Source organism: Eptesicus fuscus, chromosome 18, assembly GCF_027574615.1.
Source record: "Eptesicus fuscus isolate TK198812 chromosome 18, DD_ASM_mEF_20220401, whole genome shotgun sequence".
Classification (NCBI taxonomy): Eukaryota; Metazoa; Chordata; class Mammalia; order Chiroptera; family Vespertilionidae; genus Eptesicus; species Eptesicus fuscus.
The window spans coordinates 38,987,049-39,000,131 of record NC_072490.1 but is presented as its reverse complement, the minus strand read 5'-3'; the positions used below and the strand labels follow the sequence as shown (position 1 = coordinate 39,000,131).

At 41.3% G+C, this 13,083-nt stretch overlaps 1 protein-coding gene across 2 annotated transcripts in view; it reads left to right on the top strand.

Annotated features, from left to right (window-relative positions):
* Nucleotides 1–13,083, top strand: part of GRM7 (glutamate metabotropic receptor 7) — a 734,510-nt gene that overhangs the window by 508,273 nt on the left and 213,154 nt on the right. For both annotated transcript variants that reach the window (XM_054729938.1, XM_028161218.2), the window contains exons 6-7: nt 1,542–1,742; nt 9,907–10,046. In XM_054729938.1, coding sequence (XP_054585913.1) covers nt 1,542–1,742; nt 9,907–10,046 — 341 coding nt within the window. The remainder of the gene's footprint in view (nt 1–1,541; nt 1,743–9,906; nt 10,047–13,083) is intronic.

Sequence of the window (13,083 nt, the reverse complement as noted above, 5' to 3'; positions counted from 1 at the left end):
AAGGCAATCTGTGGCTAATTATTTCTCATAGAGGGACAAGAGGTCTGAAGAGAGTTCCTGGTACCTTGAACTAAGTGACTGTGTAATTTAATATAACTGTTGTTTAGAATCTGCTAGATACTAAATGCTTTGTTCAGTGTTGGGAATAAGAAAAGAAATGAAAGTCTTGGAGATAGATGTTAGAGCATTAAAAGATAGTGCTATTATTAATTTTATAATAAATATTTGAAGTGTTTTGTAAAATCTTTCATTGTGATTGAGGGGCTCAGTGTAGGCTACCATTGAATTGTGCCATGGAGAGAAAATTAAATTATGATGGGCAAAAGCAAGGGGGAAGGACATTTCTAGCAAAGTAAGGAGCATGAGCAAAGATTGTTTAACATTGGAGTTTATGATGTATTCAGGAAAAAAATAGCCATACTTGTCTGGAACAACAATAAAAAAAAAGTACCTGTCTGGAACAACAATAAAAAATTGTACTTGTCTGGCAATAAAAAAAAGTAGGGAAAGCCTGGAGTAGGCTAACATAGGGAGAAGGCTTTGGGGCCTGACAAACCTGAATGGTCATCATTGATCTGTCTGTAAATGACTATGGAAAGATGATTTAATCTCTATAAGGCTCAGCTTTTCCATCTGGATAATGAGGATAAATAATATTTATCTCACAAAGTGAGGCTAGAAATAATGTATGCAAAGTTTCCAGCACAGTGGGGTGGGGGACACAATGTCTGTTCTTACTGCTACTAGGCAGATGGGGATGAACATTCTCAGTTATCAGCGGAAAGGGCTTGGAGGCAATGGAGAGCCATTGAAGCATTTGGAGCATGGGGCTGAAGTGATTAGCTTTGTAGTAGGAAAGATGGACACAGAGGAATGAGTAGATGGAGACACGTGGCATTGCATCCTGATGGGAGATGAGGAGCCCATAGATAGGGCATTTTTAGTTTGGCCAAAACTGTTCATTGTATCAGAGGTAGAACTGATAGAACTTGGCTACTCATTAGCTCCATGTACATGTATGTGGTTAATGGGGAGTGAGAGTCAGGAAACAATGAAAAATGACACCAGATTTTTTAGCCCAAGTATCTGAGTTCCCAGTCATACCAACAATTGAGACAGTCAACACAGAAGGTGGATGGAGTAGATATGTAGAAGGTAGTGAGCTCTGTGTGGAATTTCATTTGTTTTCCATCATTTTCCTTTAGGCCTCTGACCTTTCTAGAGTAAGGTAGCTTTAAAGATTTGAATGTGACAGCCCAGTTCCTAATCCCAGTGATCCCTCGATTCTGTGGGGCCACCACATTTTGAATAGTGTAGTGGCTGCTTCTAAAATTCGTGTAATAATGATTGGAAAGATTAGTGTGATATGCTCCAAACTCAACTATTAAAAACTACCTAATATGGTGGTCACATGTGGCTACGTGGCTTGCACTGTCCTAGTCCTCAAAACATTGTTTGCTTTAAGCATAGTTTAAAGTAAAGACAAATTTAGACATTCTACTCAACACCAATCTTTGTGTGCTTCTTGTTTTAATGTGCAGGACAGGAGAGAATTGGCAAAGATTCCAACTATGAGCAGGAGGGGAAAGTTCAGTTCGTGATTGATGCAGTCTATGCGATGGCTCATGCCCTGCATCACATGAACAAGGATCTTTGTGCTGACTACCGGGGCGTCTGTCCAGAGATGGAGCAAGCTGGGGGCAAGAAGTTGTTGAAGTACATCCGCAACGTTAATTTCAATGGTGAGTCTCCAAACATCGGTGTTTTTAGGAGTCCTGTGTTGGCATTCTGCTTTATAAGTTACATATTGAATGATTATTTATTCTTGAGTATGTGTCAAAACCTGGTTGATTATCTAATTTTAAAGATTGAATCAATATATGAATGAGCGAGCAGTGAGAGAGTAGTGAGTGAACGAGTGAATAAATATTTGGGAGTATGGTTTGTCTTCCTTTCCTTAAAATAGGTTTTTATATGAAGTCAAGTTCTTCCTCAGTGAATATAAATTCAGAACTGTGAAAACACACATATTTATTAGTTATTGTACACTATCTCTATACAGTTATTTTTTGTCTTCAATCTTACAGTATTTACTCAAATACTGTTTTCCTAAAATATTTGCATTCTTTTTTCTTATTTTCTCACTCCAGTGTGGTTCTGTTTTTAATTCGCAATATAGTCGGGTTTATTCATGATTGCATTGAATTTGGTTAATCATGTGATGATTAATTTTATGAGGCAGCTTGACTGGGCAAAGTGATGCTCAGATAGCTGGCAAAGCAGTACCATTGGGTGCATCTATGAGGGTGTTTCTGGAAGAGATTAGCATGTGACTTGGTGAACTGAGTAAAGGAGAGAGGGCTTTCCCCAAGGTGGGTGGGCTTCCTCCAACCTCCCCCTCCCCCACCCAGGGCCTGAAGAGACCCAGAAGGCAGAAGAAGGGCAAATTCTCTCTCCCTCTGCTCCTGCCCTCAGACATGGGTGCTCCTGCTTCTCAGGCTTCAAGACACAGACGGGGCCTTTAGATACAACCTTAACATGCGGGAAGGTTAGAACATCACTTCTGAGGTCTTACTGCCAAAAATACATGCCCCAATCTAATCATAAGGAAACAGAGGACAAAATAACTGACTAGTACTATTCTAAAGTATTCACATCGTGAAAAAGGCCAGTGGAGGAATTGTTCCAGACTAGAAGAGACTAATGAGACATTACTATTAAATGCTGTGTGGGAAAATTAATTGATCCTATACCAGAAAAAGGACACTAGTGAGACAATGGAGAAATTTTAATAAAATTTGCAGATGAATTTAAGTAATATTATATCAATATTAATTTCCTGGATCAGGTGATTATATTAAGGTTAAAGGAAACCTTCTCGCTTTTCTGCTTATAAACAACAATCCACTTAAACCCACAGTATTCTATCAATCTTCCAGGAGTTCTCTAGTATTTGGATGAAGAGGAATCATACCCTATTTGGGGATCAACAGTTCTCTAGTTTAGATGGAGACAAAATGACTGTGTGTTAAATCAGAAAGTAGTCTAACTATAAACGATCTTCTTTTTATAGTTTCTTCCTGATTTTACACAAGCTCCTAAAATATAGAATTAATTTTCCAAGAGACAGACACATGTAAATTTCATTATTTATCAAACACTAAATTCCATTAGCTGGGTCAGTCTCTGGGCTTTGTATTCTGGTTCATAGATATGCATAACCATTCTTACAAGAGTGACCAAAATTATCGTTTTGAGACTGTTCTTGGTGACTCTTCCCTCATGCTTCTTCCAAATAGTCCTCCGTAGAATCATTTTGTCAAAACGGTCTTGTCCGTTGATGAGCCAGAGATGCTGAGCTGCGGGTGAGACACAGGACCCATGTGTATGGAATGATTATTGAGTGCCAGAAAGTGTGCTGCATACCCGTGTTGGCTTATTTAATATTTAAACACCAACATGGTGTAGGTACTATTATTTACCCTTTTTTTTACGATAAGGAAACTTCACAGAGAATTAAGAATCATGATAGTCAGAACCACACATCTGGGTAGTGATGATGTTACACTGGTCCTTGGGCCCTTAACCCCACAGGCTGTCCCTGTAAATGTCTGAGAGGAAGGGCTGACTACTTCATTCCTGCTTCTTCATCGTAGAGTGGATGCTCTGTGGGAGGTCACAGGCAGGATCAATTATTTCTTCTCTCTTTGACACCATTGCAATCCTGCCCTGTGCTCCACATAATCGCCTTTTCTCTGAGGACTTTTTTCTGCCGTGAAGACAGCCGGGAGACCTCTGGCTCCTGAGGCACTGTGACGTTTGTTGATGGCGGGGCTCCGCAGTTTTGTGAAACAGAATCTGTGCTAGACTTAATGGATTCCACGTCACTTTAAGTGAACAGCTATTCATGAAAAGAAATTTGCCATTTTTCACTCATTTAATTTCTCGATTTTTATATAAAGAAATAAAATACTACAGAGGAGGAAATATGTGTTCAAGACTTCACAGTTAGCAAATGACAGAGACCGATCTAGAAAGCAAGTCTCTTGCTAGTCTGTTGTGAAAAATTTAGCCTTTCTTTAACGTGTTTTAGTAGTGTTTTGATTTTTGGGGTCTCAACTAAGTCTAAGTGTTCTCTTCTGTTACTTTACTACAAAACTTTCTGCACCCCTAGGAGTTTTGTTCCAGACCAATAGAGCACAGTTTAATAACTCTGACCCTCACATTTACCAAAGCATCAATTTAGGAAATGATAATAGAATGTCTTGAAAATATTGCTATAGTTTCACCAAGCACTTGACCTCTTCTTATGATGCACCAAGAGAAAAGATGACTACTTTTATCTTCGTCGCTTCTGGCCATGTTTTTCTTTGCATCCCAATGAATGCAATGACCTGAGCCTAAATTTGATTTATGTAGTTATACCTACGTTGGCCCATCTAAGCAGATGTCAATACCTGTAGATGAAAATTTAATAAATTTGTTGCCTTGGATACAACATCTTAGAGAATTGCTGTATAATGGCATATTTAATCTGGGATGTGTCTATATCTAGATTTACTAGTTTCCAGAAGACGGATTGGGTTGCAGTATATTTTGTAAAGATGACACATATCATGTGCTTTTTTAAAAATCCTCACAGGAGGATACGTTTTTATTGATTTTTAGAGAAGGAGGAAGGGTGGGAGACATAGAAACATCAGTTGGCTGCTTCATACTAGTATATGCACCCAAGCTGGCGATGGAACCCACAACCTAGGTGTGTGCCCTGACCCAGAATGAAACCTGCAACCTTATGATGTTTGGGATGATGCCCCAACCCACCTGGCCAGGGCTCATGTGCTCTTTTTGAAACATGAAGTGAGCTTTCCTTCGTCAAGAGGTGAGCTCTGTGTCCCCTCCCCTTGAATCTAAGTGAGCTTGTGACTGATGCAGAAGTGACACGATGTGATTTCTAAGGCACACAGGTGAAGAGGCTTCTGCCTCATTCTCTCAGGACATTTGTATTGCAGACACAGCTACCATGTTGGGAGGAAGCCAAGATGCCAAATAGACAGGCCACATATGGGTGTTCCTACCACAGCCCCAGCTAAGGTCCCAGCTGACAGCTGGCAGCAACTGTGAAGCATGTGGGCTTCAAGCTGCCAGGCTGACATGAGGGGACCAGAGGTGCTGTCCCCAAGCCCTGCCCAAATTGCAAAATATGGGTTGTTATTATTTGGAGCACAAAGGTTTAGGGTAGTGTGCTGAGCAGAGCTAGATAAGTGGAACACAAATCAGTGCCGTGTTTCTGGAATCTGTACATGGGGTGGGAAAGTGAGAACAGGACAGTTGTAAATACCTTGATGCAGAGGACTGTTTGGACACCTGAGCAATCTAGATCCTAGGTCCTTCTCTACCCAGGAAGAAAGGGCTCCATTCAGATACTCTGGCCCAATAGAGATTTCAGACTTGAGTACATCCTGTCATCCAGCCTCTCACTATCCTATCTTGTCTATAGAGGCCCTGTTTCCACTACCTCAGTGCACCGGCATCCTGACACCTGGAGACATTTCTGCAGATGATCACTTCTTCTTTGATAACTTCTTTCTTTTCTCTGGAGTGCTATGATCCTTTTTTTTTATATGGTGGTGGGCAAAAGTAGGTTTATAGTTTCAAGTTTGCAAAACAGTTTATTCTTGTATTATTATTTATTAAGTATTGTATTTTTCAAAAAAATATTGATTTTTAAAGAGAGAGTGGGGGGAGGGAGAAGAGAGAGAGAAATATCAATTTGTTTTCTACCTATCCATGCATTTATTGGTTACTTCTTGTATGTGCCCTGGCCAGATACTGAACCCTCGATCTTGGCATATGGGGATGACCAGCTAACCAACTGACAACCTGGCCAGTGCTAATTATTGTATTACTTATTTGTATTATGTAACCTACTTTTGTCCACCCCTGTATAGAGTTCATTGAACATAATCCCCTTTTTTCTCTTTTAAGAAATCCAGGGAAGCTGTTAAAAAGTATTGTGGAAATAATAATCCATTAGCTTTACAGAATCCATCAGAAAGGTCAAAACCACATACGCTATTACAAGTCATCACTTAGATAAAGTGTTCAGCTCTTCTGTCTTAATTTTTTAAAGCATGAACTTTAATGAGAATGGAAAGGGCATGACAAGAGTCATTTTGCCTAACAAAGGTTGTAGGAAGAGAGAGCGATTAGATGGTGTGTCCCATTCTGGTGAATATTTAGCTGGTGAGCCTGAAATCTTTCGGAGCCCCAGGCCTCCCATATTCTTCTCTCCTCTCGAAGACAATGAAAAGCTCATCATATTGCATAATGACTAGAAGTTATACAATTACAGCAGATCCTAGTACCCAATGTGAAAGCAAAGAAAGGTGAGCATCTGAATATCACTGTCTTCCTACAAAATGACAGGGTTATTTTCTGTCTGGTAACATGTAAAATGCGGACTTAGTTTGTTCTTCTTATATACTTGGAAGGCTTACTGTAGAAAGCCAATACTAACAACTTCTTTCTGTTCGTTTTCCTCTGTCTGTACTGGAAAGGCTCCTGTTGATTCCTATATAGAGAGAGCTTCAGAGATCCTATTGGGATACAGCGGGTGCCTTTACGGGCTCTGAGGGTAGTGTCTAGATACAATGTTGATGAAACAAGTTGATGTGGTGCTTTTGGCCAAACAGACTCAGCCACTGGCTCAAGCTGGTGAGACCACACCTGCATAACTCATAGATCGCACCCTCTCTCTCCGTGGGCTCTAGCCTGCTGTTTGGAAAATGGAAGATACTTACCCTGATAGAGAAATTGAAATTAGGTGCCCATTAGGAGAGTCAGCTTTAGTGCATTGGAAAGTCTGGGTATCTGAAGGCATGTGTTCTGGTCCTGAGATATCAGCCAATAAAACAATGGTAAAAATAAAAACAACTATATGCCCTAGCCAATTTGGCTCAGTGGATAGAGCATCAGCCTGCAGACTGAAGAGTCCTGGGTTCGATTCCAGTCAAGGGCATGTACCTCAGTTGCAGGCTCCTCCGTGTCCCCGGTCCTGGTTGAGGTGTGTGTAGGAAGCCACCTGCTCTCTTTGGCTATGACCCCTGCCTCCATCACTCCCACCTCCTGTTTTCATCTTCCCATCTCCTTCCTCCTTTGACTCCTGCTGCCTCTCACTTCTAAGGGCCATTATAATTATACTGGATCCACCTAGATTGTCCAGGACAATCCCCCCAGCCCCACATGAACCTTAATGCCATCATTGAAAAAACCCTTTGGCCTCGAATGGTAACATCCACAGGTTCTGGAGATTAGGACATGGACAGATTTGGGGAGCCATTATTCAGCCTACCACAGCTCTGATATTTTTTAAATTTAATACTAGAAATGTCATAAAATCCTGTGCCTGACAGTTGTAAGATGGTGTGGAGTTCTTTAGCTGCCTCGGTATTCTGCCAATAATGTTGGCCAAACCTTCTCCATGGGAGTCACTTTCAGCACAGGATTGCAATCTTGTCTGCCTCTTATTCTTCTGATTGGACCCTTTCTCTGACTCCCATCCTGTGTTGAGTAATCACTTGTGTGCGGCCGGTTTCACCATCTTGCCTGCTTCCTAAGCGCTGGCATCTTTTCCTACCGTTAAGTACTGCCTCCCTCCAGTTAACATGCTTTTGCTTTTCTTTCATACAGATCATTAATGTAAATGCCACCAGGGCCCAAATTCTGCAGAGGCTAATGATTTTGTTAGCCAGATGCAGAGCTCTGCCACCGTGAGTCTTAAATTTACAACCAGAATTCACAAAAGTGCTTCATCCTCCTCTCCCAAAATAGCCAAATGAACTTCTGTTCCCAGTGATTTTATTTCAGCTTGTAAACTCGCTGTAAACTTCCTTGTAAAAGGCAGGGACTAGAGCATTGTTTGTTATGAGGAATATCCAGTGTTAACCTGAAGGCAGAGCAGAGATCAGCCTCACACCTGAGACCACCCACTTCTATCCTGTTTCCAGTGAATCCAAGGGAGAGAAACTGCACCCAGTGACCAAACTTTTGGCGATTCCTTTGTAACTGTTCCTGAAACTAACCAAAACTCACAAGTTTCATTCTCTGTATGTGGCTTGCCAATTGCTCCATGGGATTAATATTAAGGGACTTTTCGCTCATATTCCACTTTCAAAGATATGTATCCTTTTATTTCTCTTTCTGTATCTTTCACTCTCTAGCTTTCTTATCTTTCTAACATACTCTAAATCTATTGGTTTCCTCTTAAGATGAACATTTTAAACATGTGAGGTTCAAATGGGAGATTGAGAAATAAATTAATATTTATAAAACACATGCCAGGCACACTGCTAAGCATTTTACACTGTTTATCATATAAAGTAATACTATATAATAAAGAGCTAATATGCTGATTAGACTGGACTGCAGAACGACCTTCCAGAGGACCAGTGGGCGGGGCCACGAAATTCATGCATCGGGCCTCTAGTTTAGAAATAGCCAAAAATATTTATAAATGCAATCAGTATCCAAGTACCTTTTAAGTAAACTTTTTTGCTTGTCTTCTTTTATGTTTTGTTTTGTTTTTTAATCTGACATGCCCCCTTTTTTTTTTGGTTGATCTCTTCCCTTTACCCCCACCCTCCTCTACCTTCCCTCTGAGGCCCGACAGTCTGATCCATGCCTCCTTGTTTCTGGGTCTGTTCTTGTTCATCAGTCTATGTTGTTCATTATTTCCCCTAGATGAGTGAGATCATGTGCTATTAGAAATACACTTATAAGAACCGAAAATGAGACAAGCAATAATGGTTATGGTGACAGGCAAATGAATCAGTCTGTAGTGAGTTTCTTTCTGGGCCAACAGTTCTTTTGAGACCCAATTTCAATGTCCAACAGTTCCTTATGTGTACATGTCAGCATTGACCTTACAGTTCTGGATGGTGGACAAATGGTGGTAATGCAGGTCTGACTCTCTCTGGTTTGGTCCTGGGCAACCTGCAGTGATGCACAGCTGCTAACTGCTAGTATGGCAAGGCCACGTCAGCGTCTTCCCATCTCTGGACTGCTTCTCTTCTGTCTTCATGGCTGGAGTAGTCCTGTCGATTCCTCTCTGGTGCTGGAATCCACATGGTCTTGGAGTTGTTTTCTGAAAATATACAAACATATTCTCAACCAAAAGTTAATAAAGGAATATTTTCTATAAATTTGACTTGGGATCCTATTTCATTTTTTGCTCAAATGATTTTCCTCTGGCTTGTTTTGGCATGCCCCTTTTTAAGTTTATGTATTTATTATTTTACAAATGGCTCTTTACTGACCGCAATTTAGGTGGTCGGAGGCTAAACAGTACTAATTAATTATAATAAACTTGAAGTACTCTAGAAAACCATTTACTTTTATTCTCCACAATAAAAAGATTAGCATGAAATATTAAGAAATACTGAGAAACAGAACTGTTCATAAAAAGAGGCAGTTTGTTTTCTCACCTCCTGTCAATAGCATCTGTCAGCCCCAGTGATGGCTTGCCCGTGAGCCTTAGAGACCATTTTGGGGGAACCCATTAAACAATAGGGTTATGTACTAGCTACCTTGTCCATTAGCAGGTCTCTAGACCAGTGGTCGGCAAACCGCGGCTCACGAGCCACATGTGGCTCTTTGGCCCCTTGAGTGTGGCTCTTCCACAAAATACCACGGTCTGGGCGAGTCTGTTTTGAAGAAGTGGCGTTAGAAGAAGTTTAAGTTTAAAAAATTTGGCTCTCAAAAGAAATTTCTATCATTGTACTGTTGATATTTGGCTCTGTTGACTAATGAGTTTGCCGACCACTGCTCTAGACCATCACCAGTGGCATAAGACATGGAAGGAATCTTGCTTCTCTCTAAAATCTGTCATTTTCTTGCCTTCTGCAGGTAGTGCTGGCACCCCGGTCATGTTTAACAAGAATGGAGATGCCCCGGGGCGGTACGACATCTTTCAGTACCAGACAACCAACACCACGAACCCTGGCTACCGTCTGATTGGACAGTGGACAGATGAACTTCAGCTCAACGTGAGTTCTGTTTTGTCCTCTTCCTTTGCTTGTGTGATACATGAACAGGCTTTTGATTTGCTCAATAGGCAAATGGTTTTGTTTGCTTGTGCATACATGAGTGAACAGGCAACCTGTTAACAGGCATCAGCAGGGACTGGTAATAATACAACATTGAGAGTGATGGTGTTGATGATGATAAAGATGATGATAGGAAACGTGTGTTGAGTTCATACCAGACGTTATACTAGCACTGATATGACTGATCTCATTTAATCTGAGGCTTGGATTGCTTAACAATAAAATTAGTAGATAATACTTTAATACTTTCACAAGATACTTCTCTTGGTCAGACTTACCTCCCTCCTTCCCTCCCTTTCCCTCTCCCTCCCTCCTTCCCTCCTTCCCTACTTCCTTCCTCCTTTCATTCTTCCCCTCCTTTCTCCCTCCTTCTATCTTCCCTCCTTCCCTACCTTCCTTCTTTCATTCCTATTTAGTGGTATGTTTCTTTTTCTTTTAATGCATTTTAGTGAGTTGCTTTGTTTTCTGTTGAGATTTTCTGCATAACTGGAGCTTTATCCATTTCCATAACCTCCCCCTCTTTTGGTACAATGTGACCTTGAGTAAGCAGCCACTTCCTTGTGTAAGGTTATGTCAAAGTGCACCTGGCAGCAGCTGTGAGGAGCTCATCTGACACAGTTAGGTTTACTTAACTTGCTGAGTAAAGGACAAGCTTCTGGAGTCTTCAAGATGAAGGAGACGGAATGGGATTCACTGTAGGCTTTGGGCCGAGTTGAGTGATTAAAGCAGGTTTACGGAGGCTGGGGCCCATTTTGCTTTGGATTCTCTTAGGGAGTAGAAATAGTTTCATGATTTTTATCTAGGAGATGGAAGGATGAAAGATAGGTGAGAGCTGTCATTAACAAAGAAACAGCACTTATGTGAACCGAAAAAGGGATGTTTTAGTTATTTTTGTGGTTGCAGAGTATCCTTGCTTCTGTCTAGTTTCAAACATGATGGCAGAATCGTCTTGTTCCATCACAGTCATGGAGTGGCCTTGTCTGATTAACTTTTACGTTTTCCTGAGATTGTTTACGTTCTATTTGAATTTGCCTGCCCAGCTGTTAGCTGATAACTGCAGAGCCATTTTTTTTCTTAATATTTTAAGTTGAACATTTAACAATGTGCTTCTAATAATAGTTACAATGTCTTATTTGGAATTATTATTTTTAAATAAATATACCAGCTTTCCCAGGGAATGAAGAAAACAGGCTGGGCATCTCCACCCTGGCTGGGCCCAGCACACCTGGAGTTCAGCGCACCATGTATCCCTACATTTCCTCTCCTCCTAGGAGGGAATGCAATAGGCCTGCCCACAGCTGGATGACTGGGGTCCTGGAGCCTGGGGAGTGGGGGTAGGTAGGGCAGAAGTTGGAGAAGTAGGTACACTACAGGGTCTCTTCTGCTGAGATGCACTGGACTGGGTTATATTTCAACAGGTTCTATAGCAGGCCTCTCCCTGTGGCATTGAACTTGGGGATGATGTTCACCATGGGTGTTGTGGCTGGGTACATTGGATGGGGCTTCCCAGGTCCATAAGTATACATGGAAATCACAGTAAATAGAAACATACAATTTTCTTTTTGTCCAGCAGGGCCCTGCATTATTCTATGTTCTCTAGAGAAACAGAACTGATGATAGATAGATAGGTGATAGATAGATAGATAGATAGATAGATAGATAGATAGATAGATAGATATAGATAGATAATTAGGAATTGGCTTTTATGAAGGCTGAGAATTCCTGAGATGTGCAGTCAGCAAGCTGGAGACCCAAGTGAGCCAATGGTTTAAGTTCTAGTCTGAGTCCAAAGGCAGGAGAAGACTGATGTTCAAGCTCAAAAACAGGCAGGGAAAGACAGGATTCTCTCTTACTCAGCCTTTGTGTTCTATCAGGTCTTCAATTTCAATTGAGTCCCTCCCACAATGGAAAAGCAATCTACTTTATTCAGTTTGCCAATTAACAATGTTCATCTCACCCAGGAACACCCTCACAGAAATACCCAGAATCACGCTTAACCAAATACCTGGGCACCCCATTGTCCTGTCAAGCTGATGCATATAATGAACCAGCACAGGCCCTATCCCGGTAATTCCTTCTAATGTCTCTCCCAAAGCTGAAATGATGGCTTTATCAGTGTACACCTTACTGTGTGCTATAGAAATTATTTCTGAGTGCAAGTCTTGAGAGTGGAATATGAATTGATGTCTTGGGGACAATGGGTGTGGGTTGTAGTTTCTAAGAATAAAGGATTGTGAATAAGGGATAAGGGGTTGGTGAAGTCACCACAGCCAATTACATCATTTGCACCTCACCCTGCCTGGCTCTGCTGGTACCTGTCCAGTTGTCCCTCTCCTGAGGTCCATCATCCAGGGGAGCAGACACGAAGGTGGGGTCCAGAGGATTGTGATCTGGCATCCAAGATTGGATGGAGCTGGACAGCAAGTGCCAGCCATGGCTGGGATGAATGCTAAGGGACAAAGCCAAACAAGAAGCTAAAAGCATCCTAAACTCAAGGCACTTTTTCCAAGCAAAAGAGGAAATAAAAGCAAAACAAACAAATAAATAGCCAATCAAATCCTAATAGGTGAGCCCAAGGGGTAGTAATCCAAAGCACAATCAGAGCAGCATAGCATGCTGACAGACCCATAGTGTTTTCTTAGTGGGTGCTGTCTGAGTGATACCAAGATGCGTCGGCCACAACTAAAGGCAGAGTGTCAAGGTCTGTGGCGAGAAGTGAAGTGCTCAGGGCTATTGCAAGACGCAGGAGACGAAATAACACATGAATCTTCCCTTATACAACCCCTGAACCAGTGGTAAATCCCTGGCATGTGTAATTTGTCCATGTACACAAGAATCCCCAACCAACATTCCCCAACTTCAGACGTTACCTGGCATTTCTAAAGCAAACTATTTTTAAGAACGAACATCAACAGTGATTTTATTTGTTTTGTATTTTATCCTGCATAAGAAGTCATTCAACAAGTTTTTGTTTTGT